The sequence below is a fragment of the Notothenia rossii genome, assembly GCF_949606895.1.
Source record: "Notothenia rossii genome assembly, chromosome: 3".
Lineage (NCBI taxonomy): Eukaryota > Metazoa > Chordata > Actinopteri > Perciformes > Nototheniidae > Notothenia > Notothenia rossii.
This window is the reverse complement of record NC_136901.1, coordinates 88,447,336-88,472,724: the sequence shown is the minus strand read 5'-3', so window position 1 is coordinate 88,472,724 and position 25,389 is coordinate 88,447,336. Positions and strand designations below refer to the sequence as shown.

Genomic DNA, 25,389 nt, shown 5'->3' with positions numbered 1-25,389 from the left:
TGTTGCCAGGAAGTAGAAACACATAATTCAATATTTTTGAAGACACTTGAAACATTATAACGATGGAGTCTTACATTCGGCTTATATGTTTCCATAATGGTTAAAGTATCAATTTGGATTGAAATGACTGGCCATCAGTAGGTATCATGTAGCACATCATACATTTTTATTCTGGGACAGGATTGTTTTAAGTTTTTTTATTTATTTTTGTAATGTTCTTTATATGTTTGTTTGTATGTATAGTGTAAATGACCCACATCTTGTATCTTGGCTAAATTGTCGGAATTGTGAATGAATCGAATGCAGTTATTCACATTACCAAAGCAGCTAATCGAAGCATTACGGTTATTATGCAACTTCCGGGGCGGACCTTTACGTAACTGTACCTTACGGAACACACATGCCGGTTAAAAGAACAACTACTATTCTCTCCCATTAAACACTTGTTTATGTTAGAATAGTATAATGGCTGCTTGTGCCTTTGCTTCAAGGTTTTTCCCGCTGGTAAGGGGAAGAGTGTGCTGCAGAGCTTCATCTCGTGCACGCCCAGCTTTCCGTACGTTCTCGTGTACTGCAGCTCGTCCTCAAGGGTCCGGGGCTCTGACCGGGAGAAAGGACCGGTTCGGTGGAGTGACAGTGAACCTGTCTGACAGCTGTTTACCGGAGGACATCAGTGAGAAATCATTCAGTAGATTACTGAAAGGTAAAGTATGAATGAAACTCGTCCACATGTCATCAACTCGGAAATCTGCAGCAAACAGAGGGTGTCGTATTGTCATACTGATATTCTGTACAAACTGTGAAGTCCACTGAGACAAATGTCACATGTGACATTGGGCTATATAAATATACATTGATTGATTGATTGATTGATAAACTAGAATAGTGAGCTAGCCTTATAATAGTACTTCCTGGGACTTTATAAAGAAGGCTGCATTATCAGAAATATTGCTATAGAGTTTCCATTGTGCTTTATGCTTAAATGTCCCTTATATCTCAGCTAATTTTTTATTTCCTGTGCATCTGCAGGTCAATGTTTGATTTATACACTAGTTGTTGTGAGAGATGTCGATTTTTAGATCTTTCCACATACGAAACAAACTGTCATAATAATAATACAGTAGTTGTTTAGTAATAGAAATACAAGAAATGTTGATAATGTATTTTACAAGTTCCCAAGGTGGAGTCTTTGAATGGCTAGTTGTGTCTTATTAGTAGGGCTGCTTGATTTAGACTATAATAATTACAATTATATGAACTGATATTGTGATTGGGATATAATATTTTTGAAATATTATTCACATTATCATTAAATAAATAAAAAAAATGATTAAGCCCATGAAATACAGTTTGTAGGCGAGGACTTCTCTGCAGCACAACAACACTTCATTCAGATATTATAATTTGTCTTCACCCAATATTGTGCTTCCCGCACTAGTCCTAAATAACATTTGAAATTATTGTGCAGCCTTAAATAATAACAGTCCAAAACCTAAACCTAATTAATTAGGGATCAGATAAAAAAAGATACATGTTTAATTAGACTAACTGGAAGCAGCTAAATACATTTTTATTTGTTTTGCTTATAAATGACATGTGTTAACTTTTGAAATAAGTGCAAGTGGCTCTTTTCCTAAATTGGTTAAATGTTTCCTTTCCCTTCAGGCTCCTCCCACTAAAGTGTCTCTGCTGTTTGTCATCTTCTCTCTTCCCATTTTCCATTTGTCCCCAGAATAAGATTAGGCATCAATCCTACTTCCTGTCTGTTTTTATAGCAGCGACATCTTCAATAATGCATTTTAAAGTGTGTGTAACTTTGTGAACTTGTGACCTCTGCAGATTCTTTGGTCCAGTGGAAATCGGAGGGAAAAGTCGCAGTGTGGCTCCGAGTTCCCATCTCCCTGAGCCGATGTGCCGCCGCCGCCTCTGAGCACGGCTTCTCCTTCCACCACGCCAAACACGACCACACGGTGCTCTCCCTCTGGCTGGGGGAGGGAGAGAGCCGGCTGCCGGGGTTTGCTACCCACCAGATCGGAGTGGCAGGTAGAGATTTATAGCCTAAAAGTTTATCCTTCCATGTCAAGTCAAAGTTAACTTTACTGTCAATCGTTCAGTTTGTGTGTACAGGCAGAGAGATCGAAATACCGTTTCCCACAATCCCGAATACAAAAATACAAACATATATATACAAATAGGTATATCTTATATATACACAATCAACAGACACATGTATACATTATGCACAGATTAAGACATAAATAAAAGCACAATCAATATATACAAAATAACAGTCACTTCAATATCTTTGGGAAATGTACATAGTGCAAGATTGTCCATAGCAATGAAAAAAAGTGTCTTGCTGGATTTGAGTGTCTGAGTGTGTGTGGGGTGGTGTTAAAGTCCAGACGGGGGCAGGGGGGAGGGAATGCAGCCTCCTGACTTTAGAAATAGTAGTTTGACAAATATGAATGTTACCCAAAGGTCCACTTACACTCTTTTCATTGAGCTTTTAGCTGAATCTCACAGTCTTTATCAGAGAGATGCAGCAAAAAGGCCTGAACAAAGATGAATTCACCTTGAGTGACATGTTCTTGTCAAACCAATGTATCTTGATTGAGCTGTTTGTGCTTCCAAGTTCTGAATGTCTGTGCAAACAGTCATAGCTGCTTGTTGTTATTTAGATCCAAGATTTGATGTATAGTACTTAGAATACCCTTTTTGACAAAATAAACAGCGGTGTGACTATATAAACAGAAAATGAACCAACAATAGTGAAAATAATCTGCGCTTAAAAATCTCTCAATTAACTGCCATATTAAAGGTGGGTAGGTAAGAATGGAGAAACCAGCTCAAGTACGCTAGAATTTGAAAGTACGCACGAGGCAGCCAGAAAAAATCTGCCCCTTCCTTCAGACTTCCTTACAGAGCCCCTCCTCCAACACACACGGACGCGCACATTACCAATGAGGGCACGAGATAAGTTTGTGCACAGATGGAAGGCTGACAGGCAGGTAGGCCATCCAGTTACTTTAGCCGGGCCGGCTCAGATGATTGGTCGTGCTTTTTACAGTACTACGGCTTCCAGAGATTACATTTTTTAATGTATTTATTGTCAAAGCATTTAATGTATTCATTGCTATCAGGATGTTAAGAGCGAGTCCTTTAAAATAAGAGAAAATAGACATTCAATGGACATGAAAACAGAGAAAGAAATGCAAAATTAGGATAAAAAGATGGAAAATCCAACACAATTGATAAAAACCTTGAAAATAAGAACACACATTGGGCAATTGACCTTTCATTGTTCAGTATCTAAAGTATTTACCTCCCTTTTCCTGAGTCTCATTTAGAAAAACAAATGTCTAACCTTAGGTCAGAAATCTATGATGTTTTCGCACTTAGTATCTGTTGCAACTTCAAAATCGTTTAAAAGGAGCCAAATCAATCTGTGGTAAACTATGACCTGCATTGGGTTTTCAAACAGGAACCATCAGTGGATCAGAGGTTTGTTTTTGTGTCAGCCTGTTGTGTATTTTTCAACGTTGCCCCTTTGCACTTTCATAGACAGAAATCCATCAGGCGTGAATGTGGCAGAGGATTAACAGAGGGAGGAGTTACAGGCCTGAAGTGTGTGAGTTTCTGATCATCCAGCAGAGGGCAGAGTGTCTTTATAACTCTTAAGAGAGGATGAACTTCAAGCATGTCAGAACATGTCCAGAGCATCCTTCAGCACAGAAGAGGTCCAGAATTTCCATTTGTTGTCGCCAATAATGAAACTAAGGCTAGGAATTTTAAATATGCAGCTGTTTGGATAATACTGATACTTGTTTGCCCGGTTACTTGCAGCCTGTTGTTGTTAAATAGACAAGAGGACCACACATAATGAAAAATCAATTGAGACATAACTGCGTTGACACGGGAGAAGTCATCCAGAGACTTTAGAGTTTTAACATTCTGTATTACTTCAACGAGACCAATGTGGGTGTTCATATTGCTGAAATTGAGGCCAATACTCCTATAACTGGACTGTACTCACCATTATCACTTTAGAGTCGGTTTTAAAGGGGCTCTGCTAGAAAAGGCTTAACAATGACGTGCAGTGAGGTAAAGCCAAAGGATATGAATCTCAGAGGAACTCAAATGTAAACAGTAGCTATTTTTACATACTGATAATTAAAAGTTCATATTGCAGGATTACATATGCAGGTTGACTTGTGCTGCTGTGTTTACCTTGGGATGAAACATTGTTAGGGTAACTGGAGAGTCTGAAATAAAGTAATAAGTCAAATAAAATGTCAGAAATTAGGATTTCTTTCTTCACTTCGCCAGCTCTGTTGTGATTGGTCAACCACTTAGAGATGTCACACTTCTAAGACACATATAATATGTTGGAGCGCTAGCCAATAGAAGCACAAGTGTTACATAGTGAAGCTCCCTCTGTGGGGGACACAGGGTTCTGTAGCCTTTGCAAACCATTTGCATGCACATAAACCTATATAACACACTACAGGGAAAGCTTAATAGAGCCTCTTTAAAGACTGATTTTGGCTGATGTATACTTGAGTCAGCATCAGTGTTTATAATGGTTCATCACCTGGTGACTCACGATAACTTTAATAATTGCATTTTGGAAAGCTTCACTCTTTGTCATGCCGTCTCCCCACCCTACAGCGATGTGTCCGACACAACCTAAACAGCAATCAGTCCTTACCTAATTCAATTTTGCATGGAAGCCTCGGGAACCAAAATCAAGGTCTTAGACGTCACAATACTTGTTTCGATTTGTATTCTGTAGTGAAACTCAGCTCAAGTGTGATCCAATTTCTACATCTGACCTCATCCTGACCTACACAGCACCCTACAATGAATGTAAAAACTGAAAAGCAGTAGAAGAAGCCTACGTGAAATATCGATTAAGAGAAGACATCAAACTTTGACTCAGAAGCCACGTGTATTATCATTTATCTACCACAGAACCCACAGCTCCTGTGACGGTGGCTTCTGGGCTTTCTGTCTCATTATTCATAATCCCTTTTTTCTCCTATGCTTCCTATGAGCACTTTGTTTCCTAGACTGAACGCTACATAATGATAGCCTCCCTCAGCTGGCACAGGGATCGGGAATGACATCAGTTTCCACTTGAAAGTCCAAGTCAGGATTTCAAGACGACCCATCCCTATTTACACATCTGTGACATTCATTTAAAGAGGCCGGTCCGGGTCAGTCAGACGGACCAACCAGAAAACAAATACTGTAGTCTGGTTTACTCTCCTCTTTCAGAGCTGTCATCATCAACGGCACATAGCTGTCTCTCTGAGTCACTACCTGCTGAAAAAAGCTGCTCAAACAGGAGAGAATCTGGTGAAGTGGGATATCCACATTATTCACAAGTCAAGCTGAGTCACAGAGACTCTGTTTGGACTCAAAAAAGTAAAGGAACATATTTTATTTAATCTTAGTCCTTTCCTTTTCCAGACATCAAAATACTGTGCTCTTGTTAGTTTATTAGATTTGTAATTTTAGAAAATGAACACTTTTGTCCCTATTTATTCTAAATGTACAGTGTTGTTAAAGCAGCCATAGTCAATATTTTATGGCAGTGCTTCTCAAAGTGTGGTCCGCGGACCACTGGTGGTCCGTGAGCGCCCCTTAGTGGTCTGTGAGTATATTGGTAAGATTTCACATTTGAAATTAATTAATTAAAGTTTTACGCACTCTCGCGGGAATATCTCCGCAATGGGGCGAGGTTAAGTTTCACTTTTGATTGTATGATATAGCCCAGCGCAACACCTTCATCACACATGTTGCCACTTGCTTGTACCTTTTTCAGGCCATTTGTAATCTGTTCTAGAAAAACGATGTGTTTTTTTTATATTTGTGGGGTTAGGTGGTCCGCGAGAGTTTTTTGTATTGGTTAAGTGGTCCTTGGTATGAAAAAGTTTGAGAAACACTGTTTTATATCACCAATGGATCACATGAATCAAAAAGAATTCACGGAAATTCGGAATCCACAGTCATTTTCAGGTGCCGTTTACACGAGGACAAAACGGGTTGTATCTGCTACTTTTCTCTCGCGTACTAGTACTAGGACTTTTTAGTAGTTCGCTCACACGAGGCCGACACGCAAACGCGGAAACGGACCCAGCAAACGATAACGGGTCCCAAGGTGGATAGATCTGCAAACGGAACGCTCTGGGCGGCAAACGGCTCCGTGTGTACGCCCTATACGATAATTTTCTGATTACGATGAAATAGCCCCGCCTCCCTCTCCCCACCTCTCCTGCTCAGAGATCAGCTGCTGGGCTCTCAGAAGAGGGGGAGGAAAAGAGAGGATCCATTTATTATTATTATTATTATATAGAGTCGTTATCAATTTGTTTTAAAGCTCATTAAATAACAAAGAAGACCTCTGACCGGCACTTTTCTGATTTTGTACGGAAGATTTAAACTTTAACGGACATGTTAACCGGCGGAAAAAAATGTTAACGGAAACTCTGCCGCACGGTTCCCTCGTCCCTTGGGAGAGGTGGGTGTTTTTCATCTGCTGGTGGACTACCGGAGAGATTTACAGCAGGAGCACAAGCCGTCCACCGCAGAGAATAAACAGAAGGGCAACCATGGCAACCATGCTCCGGGGTCTTCTTCGCTGCTTGTGGTGTATTTTGTGGCGGCAGCAGCGCCACTTACAGGCCCGGCATATGTACTACAGCGTTTCCAGCGGGTCGAGCGGTCTCGTGCGAACGGGCACGTTAATTGAGCCGAATGCGTGTGAACGGAAGACTTTTTTTGAAAACGAATTCGGTGCTTAAACGCAAGCGTCCCCGTTTCGTCCTCGTGTAAATTGGGCCTCAGCTTCACGTAGCATTTTAGCTTAGAACTTAACTATTGTGGTAAAGCATAAAATGTCCACCCTGTTATGCTCATTTTTAGTGGAACTGATCATTTGTTTTACATTTAGAAAATATGGTTAATATATCTATCAAATATATGTTTCTGTTGTCACCAAGTGCTAGCTTGATTATCATCACACATGTAGCAATAGCCAAGTTTAGCATAAAATGTCCACCCTGTTACCGTCCACCCTGTTTCTATTTTTCACAGTAACAGGGTGGATACACAGTAACTGGGGATGGTAAAAAAAAAAAAATGTAAGCATAATATCCTGAGCTTGACCAACATATTTTTCTTATACTTTAACAAGCCATCATTCGGATTAAATAAATAAAACATGGAAAATTATGTTTTTTATTTTTGAATACCCTAGCTGAAATGGCACCGAATGCTAGGAATGACCCGGCCCACAGCTTTACTAATCTAATATTTGATTGCACTCCAGATAAAGGTCCAAGTGGCACTTTTATTGGAGTTTAATTTCTGTTAAAGCCACTTAAGTTTGAGAAGTGGAATACACTTAAATTCTGTATAAATTATGAGCAATGTCAGTGTTTGTCGGTGGACTTAATTGATCTTTAACAAAAGAGTTGTGAAAAGTAAACCTTAATTGGACGAGGCCGGTTTTCACCAGAGGGTCTTACTTAATAATAAATAATAATTGACTTCTCCTAATTAGTCTCCTGTTTAAAGTAACTACGTCAGTGCAACATTTGGACCAGTGTTTGCAAAATATGTGAAATTTAATATCATGGATTGTTTGTTTTCCAGGTGCAGTTGTTGATGAATCCAATGGAAAAGTCCTTGTGGTCCAAGACAGAAACAAGGTATGTGTGGCTTTATTATAAAGCATTGCTCTAAATTATAATAATTAAAAACGGTATATATTATATTATTGCTGTATAGTTCCCTAATGTTCTTCAGGAAACATTACAAAATCCAGAAAACATTACATTTCTAAACAGGAATTTATTTATATACTGTATAAACATTTGCCATTATGACACATTTCACAAAATAAAATCATGACGTGTTTTGGTTAGTTGGAAATATATTTTGGCAGCTAGTTTACCAAATATTGCCTAGTTGAGTCAGAAAGCAATGGAAACGGATCCTTCCATCCACAGTGAAGAATAAACCGATCAGGTGCTGCTAAAGATGTCTGTTTGTTTAGTGAGATGTATGTTGCCTCTGTGGCTGGAAATCCTCTCACATCTCACACTTAACATTGCTCCACACAACATTAGTTGACCTGAAGCTAACACTCTGTTTACGTGAGCTGAATGCACTCAAACAACTTCATGAGTGTGTGCCTCCCTCAGCTCTCAGAGAGCTCTGCTGTAGTGCTCAACAGACCCGCTTTAAAAACACAGTTTGTACACAGATCTGTTTGCATTCAAAAACAAGATTGCACCATGATGCTGCGATTTCAAAACGAATTATGTTTAAAGATGTCTCAGCTCACTTGACTTGATGTAAACAAGGCAATAAGTAACGTTCACATCAACAGGGTGTCCGTGGGGTCTTAAAAAGTATTAAAAGTTGATAAATCCATTTAGCGAAAATGAAGGCTATTAAAAAGTATTAAACGGCATTTTCCAAGGTATTACATTTTGTAGCTTGTTTTCAATAAATATTATCTGAACAGGACATCGCACGCTCACTGCTTGATAGCGCGCAAAGGTCAGTTTACGCCGGTTGTTAAACAACATCGTTATGGGGAAATGCAGGTCTGCGTCCAAATGGTTGGAAGATAAGGAGGAAGGACAATCAATACTGTATATAGTCAATGTGAGGTAAAGTGTGTCGCCAAGGTAACTGGTTAAACTCAAAGTGGCGATGAGGTCTTAAAATGTGTGGAAAGGGTCTTAAAAAAGGTCTTAAAAGGTCTTACATGTGACTTCAGGATTCCTGCATATACCCTGATCAAGTGTACATGTTGTTACCTAATAAGTATAAATGCTGGAAAAGTGTTCTAGTTAAGGCAGCTGCTTCTGTCCTAAATGCAAACATACTTTGTAATGTGACCCCACACCACCATTACTGCTAAAGTACCAGGAAATGGTTGCATTAAACGTCACACAAGTCCTGGTATTGTGCAAACCCATGTTATATAAGATACACCAGTATTTCAATCAGCTGAGATGGTTTTGATGTAAGAATACATATTTATTGCCAGGAATACACATATGAATGTAATGGAGCTTTGGCGATTAGGCCCCGTTGTGCAGGAGTATCATTCTGGAGGGGAGAACCGATCCGATGAAACCCCCCCCCCCGGGCTCTAGACACTGGTGGTGGTGAATGGATAATTGGGTTTGGTCTGAAGGGGAGGGGCTTCGCTTGAGCCTGGATTCAGAGGGACAGGAAGTGAACAGGGGTGGAGGAGGGTTGCGAAGAGTCACCTGAAATGACAGCTGTCAGAGGGGAGAGCAGATTTAAAAGGTTTGGCAGAGCGCTATGATAGGCTTGTGAGAATAGAGCGAAGTGATTGGTTAAGCTGGGGAGTGACGCCCCCGATCACTTATTGAGAGGAGAGAGAGTAGTAACATGGAAATAGTAAACGAATGAGTAAAGAAGGTCTTCCTGGTTGAACTTGCGCTGAGCTTCATTTAGGTTTGATGCACTGTGGAAATGCCGTAATTGTTGCTCCCTTCGCCCAAGAACAAGTTACAACAAGCCACCATTAGAGACCAAAATAAAAAGCTAATTGAAGTTTTAAATGCCCCTTAATGCTAGCACAGGGATTCAAGCCTGTGTAAGGTTAAAACTTGAGGGTACCTAGAGATATCACAAAAGTCTCCCATATTTCCAATTATTGCGTCACTGCCATTTACAGCACACATACAGATATCTGTGTAAGAAGTGTATGTGAAAATAACAGTGGACGTACATTGATTAGTACATTATAGATTTAATTTAAGGTCATGTATAAGTATTCTTAGCTAAGGCCCGTGTTTTAGGACATTGTAAAAAAAAATTATGAGCAAAGTTTTATTGATTGTTTTGACTGCTGATTTAAGTTAACAGTGTATTTGAAGATAAAATAACATTAAGCTTTGGGCAACTGGATTTTTTTCTTTTATACTCGACTGAATCCAAGCATTCAAGACACAATTCTATCGCTTCATAGATAATTAAATATAATCCTTGGTTGCAAAACTGTTTACCAAACGGCCTGTTAAACATACGTATAGCAACATGAACACATTTGTCATCATCCATTGTCAAAGAACTAACAACTGGCCTCTAGGGATACAACATGTACCCTGATTTATTCCAGCCTATATTATTTGTCATTACTCTATTGTTGTTCATGTCTTATACTAATAAATAACTCTTTGAGGATTCCCCAAATGATTCTCTAACACTGTGTCGTATTGATGGTGGTTAGAAATAAAAAAGACACACATTTTAAAACCAAATACATCTGACAATATAATCTGAGTTCAAGATCCATTTGAAGCTGTTATGCTGTCTCTCAGAAAGTTCAGGTTACAGTAAAACCACTATAACATCTGAGTCCTTTGACCAATATAGTGCACATTAGAATTGACTTTATTTAAGTGGGCCTGTTTGCTGACAACATGCAGCAATGCGTCCCAGCTGGGAATCCTAAAAGCTTCTAATGGGGAAGCAGTTAGTGGCCTGGAAGTGTGGGAAGTATTTAATCTCTTCCTCTCCTCGTTCATCGGGATGTTTACTGGAAATGTGCTGCACAAGAGTCTGGCAGTTCAGAGCTCACGAGGGGGTACGAACTTCTGGAAACTAAAGATATTATCACTCACAACAAGGGACAGATCCCCAGTGAACTGAAGGTCGTTTACCGACTTGGGGAGTAACAGAAAACATGTAACAATATTACGTAATTAGCATTCAATTTTTTTTAAATATATTCCCTAACAGTTACAAAAACATTGATCCAACCAAAAAAATAGGGATTACTTGCAGGATTACAATCTTACAATGCACTCATTGAATTATATATAAACTGCTGCCAGCATGTGCTTAATGAAAGGCAGGTTTCTTCTTTTCTAAGGTTACATTGTTCGGTTTTCTTGCATAATACACTTAAGTAAAACACATTTTAGTGATATTTCTTTCCTCTTGTATTTATTTTTCATTCCATTTAAAATGGAGGTAATCCAAAACGAGTGGAAAGGGGTCAGGTTACATTACTAAAAGGGGTCCTATTATCTTTAACTTTGGTGTTTTATCCTTTGCAGACCATGCACATGCACAAAAACCTATGTAGCAAACTACAGGAAAAGGAAAACCCCAAAAAGAATCAAACGGTGACACTCAGATTAGTTTACTGATTTCCATTATTTTACAGGTTGTAAGTAATTGTAACAGAATACACTTTTAAACCTTCCCAACCCTGTTTTCTTTCTTACTCTGAAAATGACTACCAAGGTGCCCCTGAGCAAGGCACTGTTCCCTACACTGCTCCTACAGTAGGACGGGTCAAATGCAGAATTCCCCTCTTTGGGACAATTAAGGGCACAAGAAAAAAAATATATCAAAAAACACCACACTGATTAGAGTTACACAAAATCTCTTTATTTCTTCCTTTCCAGCCCATTCATAGAAACAGCTTCAAAAATATAGCATTCTGTTGACAATACACTCAAATAAAAGCTGTAGTGCACGTGTGTTCAAGGAACAAGGAAAGATGAAATAGCATTTCTAAATGGGGAAAAAAGCACTGCATACAAATGTCTTTGATAACTACAAAAATATATATATATATACACAACACTGACATCATAACTTAACCAGCAGCATACTGTTATTAAATATCGAGGGTAAGTGGTGAAACAGCTTTTGAAGACACACTTCACCGCAGCAAATGTAAAAGCCTCCAGAGTGAGGCACTAAATATAAAACATCAAATGAAAGGATGCTCTTATTAAACATCTCTCTACATGTATAATTATTAGTTTCGATACATACGAAGATACTTTCACAAAGTCTGCTGCTTGCTGTGATTCTATATAACAAAAAAAAACGTGGTGCCATTGAACACTTGCAGGAAACAAGTGACTTTAAACTGGACGGCACCAGAAGAAGTTTAACACAAAACAAGATACTGATATGACTCTAAGATACATTTACAGCAGTGCCTTCTATCAAAATTGATGTTGATTTTTATTTCTGTATTTCAGACAATGAATGCTTGGAAGTTCCCCGGCGGCTTGTCTGATCTAGCAGAAAATATTGGTGAGTGTCACAAAACTAATACAGTACATCTACAGCTAAAGCCTTCGATTTTAGATGATGATACATTCATTTGAACCGTACAAAACAAGGCACATGATATATATATATATTTATATCTGTTTCTCCAAATTCACCTCTAAAGCAGCTTTGGTATTATATACATGACCCAACACAAAAAGCAGCGTTTGTCTTTACAAAAAATATATATTTTCCCTTTTCCCCCACATCTTAACATCAGGTGACTCTGACAAGGGAACGTGAATATATTCCTTTAAGTCAAGATCTTTACAATTCCTCCACGTACATTTAGTAATATTGTAAAGGTGCCCTAAACTGTGTTTCATTACTTTATTATAGGTCTCAGATAAATACAAAACATGTCTCTGAAGTGTTTGGTTACAAACACCAAACAGATCATTGCAGCATTACCCATAATCCCCTCTGTTTCAGCCCTGTTTCCAAAGTGCTGATTCTCTGTCTGTTACTTTAGATGACAATAAGGAGCCCCTCCCCACGACCCTCTGAGAGAGATTTGGTTAAAAATAACACAATGGTGCTCTAGGGGGAGATGCGGGGAGGGGGGGGTGGGTTACCTTGGTTGGTGATTGGCTAATGGTTACACAAGACAACACATCGTTATGACATCATAAAGTGGCCAAAATATAAAGGTTTTTATAGAAATGGATCAGGACAAAAAGAGAGAGAATATCTTTTCCTAAAACGTTCAGAGTCTCTTTCCACAGAGGGGAAACATGTTGATGCATAAGAGATGTGAAAAAGTGGATTTTGCATAATGGGTGACCTTTAATGAATCTTTCTCAGGTACTACTGCGGTCAGGGAAGTGTTCGAGGAAACTGGCGTTCGCTCAGAGTTCAGATCTCTGCTCAGCATCAGGCAGCAGCACCACCACCCCGGCGCCTTCGACATGTCGGACATGTACATCATCTGCCGACTCAGCCCTCTCACCTATGACATTAACTTTTGCACTCAAGAATGTCTGCGCTGCGAGTGGTTCCAGCTTGCAGAGCTAGCAAAGACCGAGCACACCACCCCCATAACCGCTCGTGTCGCCCAGCTACTGCTCCACGGCCTGGAGAGCGGCTTCCACAACATCGACCTCTCCATGGAGGTGATTCCTGCCGTCTACTCGGGGAAGTTTTACCAGCTGTATCACCGGCAGCTTCCTTCCACACTGAAATCCTAGCAACCCGATGGGGTTATGTTGACACATAGCTGTCAGTATTACTCATGTAAAGTGTATTTATGACTGGAAGGATGTTTGCAGTGTGTCTGTTCACAACTAAATATTTGGAACAATAGAGTGGTGCAAGAATGAGTCCTAAACCTGGACATTAGCATTGAGGAGTTAGCATTGAGCAGTTAGGATTTTGGGGTTCCTTCATCTGGTTTGGGATACAAGGACTAATACAAGCTTATGAGATGTTCACGTTTAGTTATACGAGAATCAGTAAATACCCCAGTGGTGAATGTCTCAAGCTTCTATGTGTCATAAAAGCAATAGTTGCTAACTAAACCACTAAATTAAACTACTAAACGCCATCGCGTCACACATTAGCGCATTTAGCTTAGCCCTGTTGACGTGAAGTCACGTGACAGTTATGAAGTTCCTTGATAGCCCAACGTTAGCTTTTTTACTTCTGGCGATTGCATTCAACTATTAAAACAATGATGCTAATATTATCCTGGATAAATCCCGATTATTTTTATGTTGAGATTTTGCCATGCTAACTTCCAGGTTGGACTACATACATATGTCATCACTGCACCACTCTATACCTGAACCACCATTTTATACGGTTCATATTTATAACACTTGTTTGGTAGCCTTACCTTATGGAAAAAGTGGCTCCAAGCAGCTCATTTCTTTTGTCAAAGGCACTATTTTTAAAGGTTGCTGTGTTTTTAACTTGCAGCAGGTCTTGCTAACGAGCTAACCACCAGTGTCAGCTGAACACATACTGGAAGGATCTAACATAAGGTTAGGCGTTGCAATATCAATATTGTCTGCCTTAATGCAATTACTGACTGGTCAAGTAACTCACAATAATATTTGTTGTTGAAGTGAACTGCCTTTCTGTCATTGAACTAGACATCATTTAAAACCATTGTCCTCGTGGGAATTTGGCAATACAGAAGGGAAACATAGTTTTATCCGGAAAAAAAAAACAAGCTCAGGAAACCTGTTCAGTTTCTGTGTGTGTGAGTGTGAATATTCTGAGTTGTGTAAAATGACACGATTAAAACTAGTGCTTGGGTTTTGATTTGAGTTGGTTTAGGGTGCTTAGTTTTTTTGACAAACTACAAAATCCTAAAATGTAGTAATTTAGTTCAGTCCCTAATCCCTAATCAGGTTATAATGGTGTAGGATTAGAATGCATGTTCTTTTTTTAACTTGTTTTAACACTATATATACGAACCTTATACCTTCATCTTACAGCTACGTTTAGACTGCAGGAGCTGAACAGTAGGAAAGGGTTGTTGCTTTAAGTCAAAGAAGATCTGTTTAGCCAAAATGAACACTGCCATACTCTATGGTACAATTCAGCAAGGTACCTGGTTTCAGTTGCATTACTGCAGCAGTTACTGTGAAGCAGCTAGGTGCAAATGTGGCCACAGTTTGAAAGTAAAAGCTGACTAAGAGCAGACGTGTTCAGGATACAACAGTCAGAAAGCATCACAGCTGTTTTGGGGCAATGTCGACGGAGCCACCTTGTCTTCATTGCCGTCACATCTTCTTCTAGCCTTGGCAGCCATTGGAAGAAACAGGATGGCCTTTTGACCTCGGCTAGTTTTGCTCCCGGGCTTGTACTGGCCGTTTCTCTTCAGGGCCACGTACATGTCGGGGTACTTCCTGGAGCGGTACGTGTTGTAGTTGTTGCTCTCGAGCCGCTCCAAGAAGTAGCATTCATCTGTCGCTCGTCTCTGGAGAGAAGACACAGAGAAATCACTTTCGTTTGATGTTCAGTGGACGGAAAGGAAGTATGCTATTTAACGAGTTAGTGGGGATTGAAGAGAGCTAGGATTAAATCTACACCTTTTTGCTTTTTGGACAACTTCCCATTGCAGGACACTCAAATGTCCTTGAGAACGGAGGAAAAATACTGTGAAACTAGCCTTTATTATTTCAACAAATGGAAACTGAAGTTAGGTCATACTGTCTGTACGATTGATATAAATGTTACTTTCCAAACCGCTTGTACCCCTCTCTTTTTATTATACAACTTTTATCAAACAGGTTATTTTGTTTGGATAACATTTGATTGAATTTGTGTAATATATATATATTGTTGGAAAGGGAGAATGTGTTATGCTGAAATGTTGTGATATTAAAGTGCCACATAAAACACCAAGCGCTTAATGTCACCTTTGTTTTGAAGAAAGCTGTTGGTTTCTTATACATTCTGTGAGCTGCACGTGTTTCAAACCAATAGAGTAAGTAAAGATATTTGCAGGAAAATACGCCGACCAGGGACATTATTACAGTTTAATTCAGGGTCTATTATTAAATAAAACATATAATATTGTTCATTGGAGGTGAACGGCTTGAAATGTTAAACAATAATGATTTAAACAAACGGAGAACATCGAAAAGTGAACAAATAAAGATGTCTTAGACAAACTATTCAATCTAAAAGATTTATCTCTCTCTGCTGGTATGATATCCATCACAAGTGCTCACAATATCCGCTCCTTGAACCTTCTAGAAAACATGAATTGTCTGGCCAAAATCGTTCTGTCTCGCTGGGCGTTAGCTGCCCAACACCCTGCTCAACAAGAGACTTTTGTTTTTACGTTTCTTTTTATTTGACTGACTCTACAGCTATTAGTCAAGAGGACATTTTTCTTTCAACGGCAACAACCACCCAGGGAACAATTCATTATACAAAGTTACAGCTTTGAATAAACATTTTGCAGAGTTTTATTTCAATTGGAAAACATAAGAAATGTCATAATCTATTATATTAGATCATCTTTTTAGTTTCTTTTTTTTATTGAACTATTCATTTATTCGGTTCTTTATTTTTTGCGGTTATTTTTTATCAAACGCTCAAGACATTTCTATTTTACATTTACTATCATACATACATGATACAAGTGTATTTATTAAAACATTTGAAGGTAATGGTGGAAAAAAATATAGAAAATGAGTTAATCTTGTACAAATCCTATAGGCAGAACAAATGTTTGACTAATGTGTGAGTCGTCAATTATATCAACAAAGAACATTTTAATAAAAAGGTATATAACTAAAACATGTGCACAATACCAATCAAGGTGATACATTAGAGGGTAAAAACTGTCATTTCAATATTCCAACTTTTTTTTCACACCACAAATGGTAATAAGAAGAGAGTTAATATTTTTCTGGGTTTCAAATGTTTTTCTACGACCGAGTCAAAGCAGGAAGGAGAACTGGGTGGCAGCTGCTGGAGCTTCTCATTAGGGAGGAAATGCTTCTTGCCAATTACATGGCCTGTGGACAAGTCTTCACAACCACCGAACCACATCAGTCACACACTTCAAACTTCACACTTCCACTGCCGCCTGCTGTGAGCAACAACTCTGGGGCAGCAGACCAGCAGCCGTTCAGAAGGTTGACTGCTTCTCATGCAGTCAGAACATCCTTCAGATCCATTTAGTTTGACAGTAGGTAATTAAACAAAAAACTGTGTTTCCAATTCTTCTTTTGCTTATGTAAGATGCTTGATCAGTGAACAATTAAACAGTTAAAGTTAGTTTTACTTCTGGTCAGTCCGACAATCTGCGAGTTTAATTGAAATATTTACATTTCAAAGAAAACATACTTCAAATGATTTGCTTCATGTCTTCCTATTTAGGGCTGTGTCACTTAGTGAGCTACTGTATGTCTGGTCAATAAAACAGCAGACTGCGTTTACCTTAAACTCAAGCTTTTTCAAAAGTAGCATCTTCTCTCTAACTTTTTTATTTTGCTGATGAGTTTCTTTGTTTTTCCAAGTATTCATTTATAATTGTCAAACCTATCCATCTTTTCTTTTTCACCATGCTTTTGAAACTCCTCTCATTTACAAATGTCATTATCAGAATAAAATCCATTCCCAATTTACCCAGTCAATTGTTGGATGCAGCTCCTTAAACGTATCTGTGTTTCTGTGTCTCGTCTCTCAGACTAAGTTCTGCTAAGTCCCTTGCCTTCCCAAACCCCCCCCCCTGGCTGTCAGGTTGCCCGTGGAGATCCTAAAGAATTCACACTTAATCCTGCAAATATTAGAGGCCACATTCTTCCACAAACACACCAGCAGCAAATAGACTTTTGGAGAAGTCTGCATCCTATTTTCTACTTTAATGAGCCTGATTTTTCACGAAGGAGTTGAACATTAATGGAGTAACATCAACCATTAACCCACTTGCAATCATTTTAATGATCATAGTGTCATAATGTCATCTGAATGATACCTTCTAACTGAAGTGGGTACTTGAATAGAGGTTTGTTCAGCAGATCCAAATTAAGGTCTTGCACATCATGTATTTGTTTATTTGCCTTTTTGGACTTTGTGGGTACAAAATCCCAAGTCATGTTACATCATGTGATTTAAGACGTAAGCACTCAAACTCAAACTTGCAAGCAACCATGATCAGTGACATGATGTTGTTGGCCAAGGCAATGTTAATGCCAAGAAAACACTTTAAAACGTTTTAAAAAACTGCACTTGAACCCATATTCTGATCATTGGCCCAGGGTCTGTTTAATGTTTTGACAAACTTTTTTGATGCTCAGTGCTAAATATGACAAACGTGTGTCAACTTAATTATTTCCCCCGAGGGAGGATTTCTTGGCGGGTGGCTGTTAAGTACTTGCTGTTACTTTCCATAACAGTCTAAATGCTGCATGTGACGAACGCAGAAGACATTTACTGTGGGGGTTTAATATGTCAAAAGAACTGATGGTACAAATTGTTGCCTTTATATCAAAAATCATCAGAGTTGGGAATTAGTGGAGTACAAATACTTCGTTACTGTACTTAAGTACATTTTTCTGGTATCAGTACTTTACTTCACTACTTATTTTTCTGACGACTTTTTACTTTTTACATTTTTAACACAAATACCTGTACTTTCTACTTCTTACATTTTCAAAACAAGCTTGTTACTTTAGTTTTAATCTGTGTTTGGTGGCGTGATCATTATTATTTAGAGTCATTAAGCTCTTTCACACCAAGTACTGTTCCCAGGAATAGTTGCCGGAACTTAGTTCCCCGGAACTCTTTAGATCCGGAACTATCTAGTAGATCGCGTTCACACCGGAATAAGTCCCTGAGGGAGGATTAGGCAAATGAAGCCACTGACGTCACTTCTTCTTCTTCTGCTTTGGGTTTACTGGCAGGCCACAAACAACTTCACGGCGTATACTGCCACCGTGCCCACGTTTTATTTTGTGTTGCCATAAATTAGTCTCTCTCCGTTGGTGAGCTGGACTAATGCTAATGCTAATAATGCTAATGCGAGCAAATAAAATGGCGGCTTCACAAAACGGGGCGTGATTTGCAATTCGCCCAGCCAATCAGAAATTGCAAACCACGGCCCGTAAAACTCTGAAAGGTTTTGTGAAGACGCCATTTTATTTGCTCGCATTAGCATTATTAACATTAGCTCAGCGCACCAACGGAGAGAGACTAACTTATGGCAACACAAAATAAAACTTGGGAGCGATGGAGTGATGAGGAGGTGTCTGCACTTCTGGCGATTTACCCGGGGCAGTACCCGTGAAGTGGTTTGCGGCCTGCCAGTAAACCCAAAGCAGAAGAAGAAGAAGTTACGTCAGCGGCTTCATTTGCCTAATCCTCCCTCAGGGACTTATTCCGGTGTGAACGCAATCTACTAGGACAGTTCCGGGACTAAAGAGTCCGGCGGGACTAAGTACCGGGAACTAAGTATGGCAAATTACTTGGTGTGAAAGCGGCTATTATTGTTCTTTTAATATAAAGGGAGGTCAGTTACTCTTTAAAACAGTTGGTAGTTATGGGTACTTTTTACTTAAGTAAATTTCAAAGCCCATACTTCTTTACTTTTACTTAAGTAAAGAAGTTTAGTCAGTACTTCTACTTTTACAAGAGTATTTTTGAGTATCTGTACTTCTAATTGAGTAAAGGATGTTGGTACTTTTGCCACCTCTGCAAATTGTTTTAATCCCCATACAGAGAAATACCATTTGATGATTTGTAGGGACTGTATACCTTATAATCGCAGCACACTTTACAGAAAGGAAACAATTTAGTTTTTAAGTTCAGTAGGATGTTGGTGCAGCTCACTCACCGCTCCAAACAGTCGTCCATCTCTGTTCATGGCCAGATAGCGATTCGCACACACTCCTTTGATGACCACTTCGCCCACTGAGGTCGCCTGGAGTTGAAGTTTTACTGAGGAAGAAACAAATGTTAGTTTGAACCAATACAGACATATTTAGTAGTTTGCTTGTGGGATGTTTAATTAAAGGGAAAAGAGTAAGGGCTGTGCAGCAATTTTATAAAAATCCAAAACCAAATCCTATTGATGTTTATGGTTACCACAGAGCCAGCAACTCGCAACGCACATCAGATCAAGGATGCAATGTGAGGCATTTCAATATGTCATGTTTTCTACAGGAGTAAACACGAGTAACAAGTAAGGCCTTAAAGACAGCCTGTTCTAACATCTTGCAGGGCACAGTTGAATTTGAGGAAAGATCTGTGACTAGCTAGATAGCACAAGACAGAAATAACAAAGACAGATAATGATTCAACCTAAATCTGCATTAGTTAATGTACTGTAAGGTGGCAGTGAAACAGTGACAAGCTGATCACTCATGCACACACCATATCACCAAATGATAAAGTTGTCAAGGCTAAGTACAAGCTAGCAAATACATTCCTGCAGACATTGTTTGTCCAGTCTGTGTTTTCCTGATAAACACATTTCCAATAGTAACTTTAATTTTAGCTCTGTTTCTATTGGAGGCAGTAAATCAGATGGGAAAGCAAAATAATAGGCTAAAGAACATAAATTAAGCTAACCGATCATTCATTTTGATAACCAGCAACTCATTTGCAATTCTCCTAAGTTCCTTCTTCATTTGATACAATCCAAAAAAAAATTCTTGCAGCTGAACCACCATAAACACAAGCAAAATTAATCTCAACCTTAAAAGTAGCAGTACCGTACGAATCACTTAAAGCGGACTTAGCAGAGTACCTGTTGCCTCGCACACGTATCAAAATCATCTCCACATTTCTTTAAAGAGAATGCTCGCCAACACAGCATACTTTGCAGGAAGCCAAACCACAAAAAAAGGAAGCAGGGGCCCCATAAGGTAAATGAGAAGGTCTGTCCAGAATGATTCTCTAGATGCACATCTGTCTACAGTTAAGCTTGCTGCCTGGATAATCAATGTCTCAGATCAAAGAGGTGTTCTTCCCAGAAGAAAATGAATAATTAGTGCGAGTGTGCTGCCGTGTGTTTAGTGTTTCTAGGAATGTTACGTCCCATTAATGTGAATACAGAAAAAACCTCCCCTTTAATTGTGACAGTTAAATGCACGCTAAAGGGTCATGGCAATGTTTTCTCTCAGTGATTGTGATGTTATGTTAAATGTTTGTGTTTCATGTATTGTGTCTGGCAAGGGTGTAACTTTGGTTTGAGAAGTGGGGGGGGGGGACACAAAACAGTGGGTCCTCCGCAATGAAACATTGTTTTCGATTGAATTCCATTTCCTGCCTTTCTACAAATATATATTAGGGACTATGGTGTTAACTAATCCAAGGAAAATGTGTGGTGTATATAATGAGTGTGCAAACTTATCTATCCATGAACCTGTTTTATTTGTGATGACCTCACATCCTATAGGGGGGTCCGAGGGCATGCACCCCCGGTAAGATTGTTGTCTTTGAATTGAAGTTAAAGGCATCAATCTGGTGCACAAATTAAGAGATTTATGGATACAGCTCTCAACACTCATATGAAACAGAACTGTATATATTTCAATACTCCAAAAACCATTAGAATATGCTCACAACCAATAACACATCATTGATATACCCCTCTCTCCTATCTTTATCTTACCTAGTCTGCTTTTTTCTTTTTATTTATGCATATTTTACTATTCACTCCACTTTCAAACTGTGTTTTTAATTTTTTACTGACATTGGGATTATTTTTTTACTTATTTTGATCAACAATATTAAATAAATGGAAATATTTGTTTAGACCAAACCGTTTGAGACCCACTGAGATAACTTAGACTAAAGTTTACAATATAATCACTCAGCGAGTCCTTTACCTCCCTGAGCTGACGTTATCTCAGCCTCTCAGTCCGACAGGAGAGGACTCGCCCTCTCCTTATTGTTGAAACAGCTTTTAACCTCTGTTAGCTCCGAGCTAGCAACAGATGCTAACAACAACCCCCGTAACTCTCTCTGTCTCTCCCTGTCTCTCTCTGTCTCTCTCTCTCTCATACAAAATGCGCTCCTGCTACACACACACAGACGGTCCTCCGTGAAGATGACCACTTGTGTAAAAAAAAAAACACATTCGAAAAGTGGAGGGGGGACACAAACGGGATTTTGAAAAGTGTGGGGGACATGTCCCCCCTGTCCCCAGTGGAAATTACGCCCATGGTGTCTGGATATGTGTCTATGTTGGTGTTGGACATGGAGCTGCTGTGATGCAAGTCAAATTTCAGACTTGATCTGACCAATGATAATAGTACCAGGTATTATTCTATCGTATCGTACAGTCTATGTACAATGTGGGTCGACTGTATCTGTAATTCATATAAGGGCAACAGTACTCTACATGTGGAATACTTTTCTCACAAAACTTTGACATGGGAAGAACACATGATGGACAAGACATAAAATACAAATATGGACCTGAAAATAGGCAGAATAATTTGTACCATTATTATAGTCTGTAATTTGTCTGCTTATTATATCTTATGTCAAACCTGATGAAATGAATGTGGTGAAAGATTAGCTCAGTTTTTAGGGGATTTGTTTAGTGTTACAATAAATGTAATTGAGCTTGTTAATGTTTCTATGTATTTAGTGCCTGTGCCCCTATCTAAAGCTTTGGATTGCTTATTGGGGTGTCCCATTTCCCTTCCTGACTGTTTGTGACTAAAATGAATTGAATTGAATCCTTGAATACATGTCTCACGAACATTACCAATTTGTACTGGAAGGTATGTTATGCTATCCAAAAGTTGGCGGGTCAATCACCTCCCTAACAATAGGAGCATTGATGAAAGTCAGCTCAGCTTAACTGTAAAAAAGCATTGCTGGGAAAAGCCAAATGATGAATACTGACTCCTGTTGTGTGACTCATTGGGGATATGTATTACTTACACTTTGATACTGATTATTTGCTATCCAGAAAAACAGGAAGTGTCTTTAAAAGTCAATTTAGTCTCACTGAATGTAATTCAATTATTCTAAAAATAGTGCATGTGTCCTTGAGCTGGTTTCAGATCTGGCACCTGTTTGAAAGGTCACAATGTGTTTTGGGCAATGCACTTCTAAATATGTTTTCCTCGGAAAAACCTTCTTTTTTTTTTAACGTCCCATCTCCTCCCCTCCCACTTACTGATGCAACCCAAAAGTAATCAGTGATACAGGAGCACAGATTGTTTCAAGTTCAATCAAGGACAACTTTAGAAAAGTTAAAACTTCTCTCAATTTATAAGTGAGTGAAAACTAAGAGTGATGGGGGTTATAATTATTATTGAGTTTTCACAGTATCATTTTTAGATATATTAGTGGTATAAGTTCATTGTCGTCAAACACTGACAGGGAGCTGTAGATCAGGAAATGACTAATTCCGGCTTTTAACTCCATGTTGTTCTGAGTGACGTAAACTCCACAGTAAGCAGTGTAAATGGCTTTGACTCAACCTGGGGATCTACATTTACTAAAAACATCCTGCATTTTCCATTAAACTTCCCTTTGATTAAGGTCTGCAGTTATTAAACTTTCCATTCGTAGGCCTACACACGCTTTAGTGTTTACAAGTGGAGAGTAAACCTCAGCAAGTTGGAAAACTCACATCGTTCCTCCATGATGATCTGACTTCCTTGTTGCAAATTAAAAAAAGGGCATAAAGAAGCTTTGTGTGCGGTGCAGAGCAAAGACGAAGAGGGACTGGAAGTACTTACTGTGGGGGTCGGTCTTCTCCCGGATTCCATCCACACCCCCTTCAGGCTTTATCCTCAAGAAGAAGCCCCCGTTCTTGCAGTACAGCCTTTTGGGGTCCTTGAAGCTCCCGGGAGGAAAGCCGCCGCCGCCTCCGTCATCAGGTGTGGAGGGAAGTGTTGTGATTTCTCCCGTGGCCATATCCTCCTCTTGCCTTGCTTCCCGGCGACTGCTTCGTCTCCTTCTTCAGCAGCTCAGGAGCCCCAATGTGGCCTCCCACCTCCCACTAACTGTTCCCTCCTCCACAGAGCTCCACAAACACTGATTCAGGTTAAACCCAGAGGTCAGTTTGCCTAAAGGACCCCCCTCTCAGGACAACCGGTGCCCTTTGAGTCCTGAGAATGTGAGACAGAAAGACTCCTTAATGCCTTTACTTGCAAGCGTCCAAATGTGTAGCTTGTAGATCGGGCAGCTGCTTTGCCAGTGTACTTTGAGCACACTGGTAGGGGGGGGATTGCATGCAGATTCCCCCTTCGCTTCCACTCTTCTTGCAATGAAGTGTTTAAATCAGGGCAGCTGGCTTAGATCTGTGTGCAAGGCTTTCCCCTTCGGGCCTCAGTTCGCATGCGCCCTAGGAGCACCAACACACACTCGCTCACGCCCACTAAAGGCTCACTTTTCTTACCAACCAACCCAGAAGGAGTCGTGAAAGGAGATGAGGGCAAGGAGGGGGGGGGGGACGTGCAACTTGGACTGTGCCACTGAGACCCTTCAGAGCGCCAAGAGCAGCATGTGAACCGAACCAGTGTTTCCATTCATGCAGCCTGAGAGTTGAATAAGGTCTATTCATAGGTGCAAAACAACAATGTGAAGGAGAGTTGCCAGGAGACTCCGACGAGCTAGCCTGTGTCTTGAATGATTAGTTAGTGACGGGAATTATGTGTGCAAGGTTTTGTTTTATTTTTATTTTAGGACCATCCATTTGCCAAAACAATCACTGGTCAGGCCTTCTGGGTAATGGTAACCACAACTCGTGGATGGGTGAAAGTCAGCTGTACTGTTGGTTCAACTGGTCAGTGTGGAGGAAATTCCACACAAAAACAACCTGTGAACAAATCATAGAAGTTTAAAGCAAAGTTTTGTTATTTAATAAAGTCAATAAAAGTCAAAGCATCAGAGTTCATCTATTTCAGCTGAAAGGACAGAGTCTTTGCACCAACAAGTTTGCACAAGATCTGACAACATACAACAGAAAATACAAACACTTTATACACTCAAAAGCAAGGAAAGGGGAAGGTCTCAGCGAGGCAGTCTGCATTACAGGAAGTGTTTGCCAGATGGGTTGAAACGTGCATACATGTTAATTACAAACCAATGGTCGAAGAGACAGCCTTCTGTCTGTTCTAAGGAAGTGAGAATTAGAAGCTAGATGTGAATTCAAACGGCGGGAAAATCTAACCAGAGAAGGAAGTTATAATTAAATGAGACTTACAGTAATGATACATTTACTACAACAGTCAGTAAAACATCTGACATCCAGTCAGGACAATCAAATGACTACAACTTGGATATTTGTAAAGGAGTCTTTTATGGGACTGTATCAATCGAGAATCTCTCTATTCTTATTTTTGGTTTGCCAGTTATTTCTTTCTAAAAAAATACATGCATGACACATTCTTGTATTGTGTTGGTACCTGTTCTCAAACGAAGGCCACATACAAGCTCCTCAGGCTTTCTGGTGCAGGAAAACATTACTTTAAAATGATAATTTGTGAATACCAATACCTCCATACCACATGTAGCACATCAAAAATAAAACTTTCCTTAAGTTCTTTTCAAAATCTTGGAATAGTAATTGTTCGTCAATGAATAAGGTACCCAAGCCAAATGAAATGAACAATCTATGGTCTCATCTTGAATATATGAAATTAAACTGGATCATCGTACACACCTCGTAAACTTTATTTAGGTAATCTAGGATTTTTGCATGCATCAGTCCAGGTTTTTCTCCATGCATATGAAGCATGAAGCAGCCAGTAATGTGAAAGCCTGAATTAGATGTGTCAGACTTCACTACCGATTTCCTCATCAATGTTGTGTCTGTGATGTTAT

The 25,389-nt window shown here is 39.4% G+C and overlaps 2 protein-coding genes across 2 annotated transcripts; one reads left to right on the top strand and one right to left on the bottom strand.

The window, feature by feature from the left end:
• The first annotated feature begins 375 nt into the window (after positions 1 to 375).
• On the top strand, positions 376 to 13,962 carry nudt6 (nudix (nucleoside diphosphate linked moiety X)-type motif 6). Its single transcript, XM_079669946.1, has 5 exons — positions 376 to 703; positions 1,840 to 2,043; positions 7,663 to 7,718; positions 12,060 to 12,114; positions 12,937 to 13,962. Exons 1-5 carry the CDS (start codon positions 466 to 468, stop codon positions 13,317 to 13,319), a joined length of 936 nt encoding a protein of 311 aa, XP_079526072.1. The 5' UTR covers positions 376 to 465; the 3' UTR covers positions 13,320 to 13,962.
• Positions 13,963 to 14,103: 141 nt separating this feature from the next.
• fgf2 (fibroblast growth factor 2) lies at positions 14,104 to 25,389 on the bottom strand. The gene is made up of 3 exons (XM_079669947.1): positions 23,301 to 25,389; positions 19,430 to 19,533; positions 14,104 to 15,058 (listed from the first exon to the last, which is right to left on the bottom strand). The coding sequence occupies exons 1-3, from the start codon at positions 23,476 to 23,478 to the stop codon at positions 14,801 to 14,803; spliced, it is 540 nt and encodes a 179-aa protein (XP_079526073.1). The 5' UTR covers positions 23,479 to 25,389; the 3' UTR covers positions 14,104 to 14,800.

Excerpts from the sequence above, each read along its gene's own strand:
- nudt6 (XM_079669946.1), top strand. The coding sequence starts at position 466 with ATGGCTGCTTGTGCCTTTGCTTCAAGGTTTTTCCCGCTGGTAAGGGGA. Across the intron at positions 2,044-7,662 it reads CCACCAGATCGGAGTGGCAG|GTGCAGTTGTTGATGAATCC; the intron begins GTAGAGATTTAT and ends TTTGTTTTCCAG. Across the intron at positions 12,115-12,936 it reads TGATCTAGCAGAAAATATTG|GTACTACTGCGGTCAGGGAA; the intron begins GTGAGTGTCACA and ends AATCTTTCTCAG.
- fgf2 (XM_079669947.1), bottom strand. The coding sequence starts at position 23,478 with ATGGCCACGGGAGAAATCACAACACTTCCCTCCACACCTGATGACGGA. Across the intron at positions 19,534-23,300 it reads GGAGAAGACCGACCCCCACA|TAAAACTTCAACTCCAGGCG; the intron begins GTAAGTACTTCC and ends TTTCTTCCTCAG. Across the intron at positions 15,059-19,429 it reads ATGGACGACTGTTTGGAGCG|AGACGAGCGACAGATGAATG; the intron begins GTGAGTGAGCTG and ends TCTTCTCTCCAG.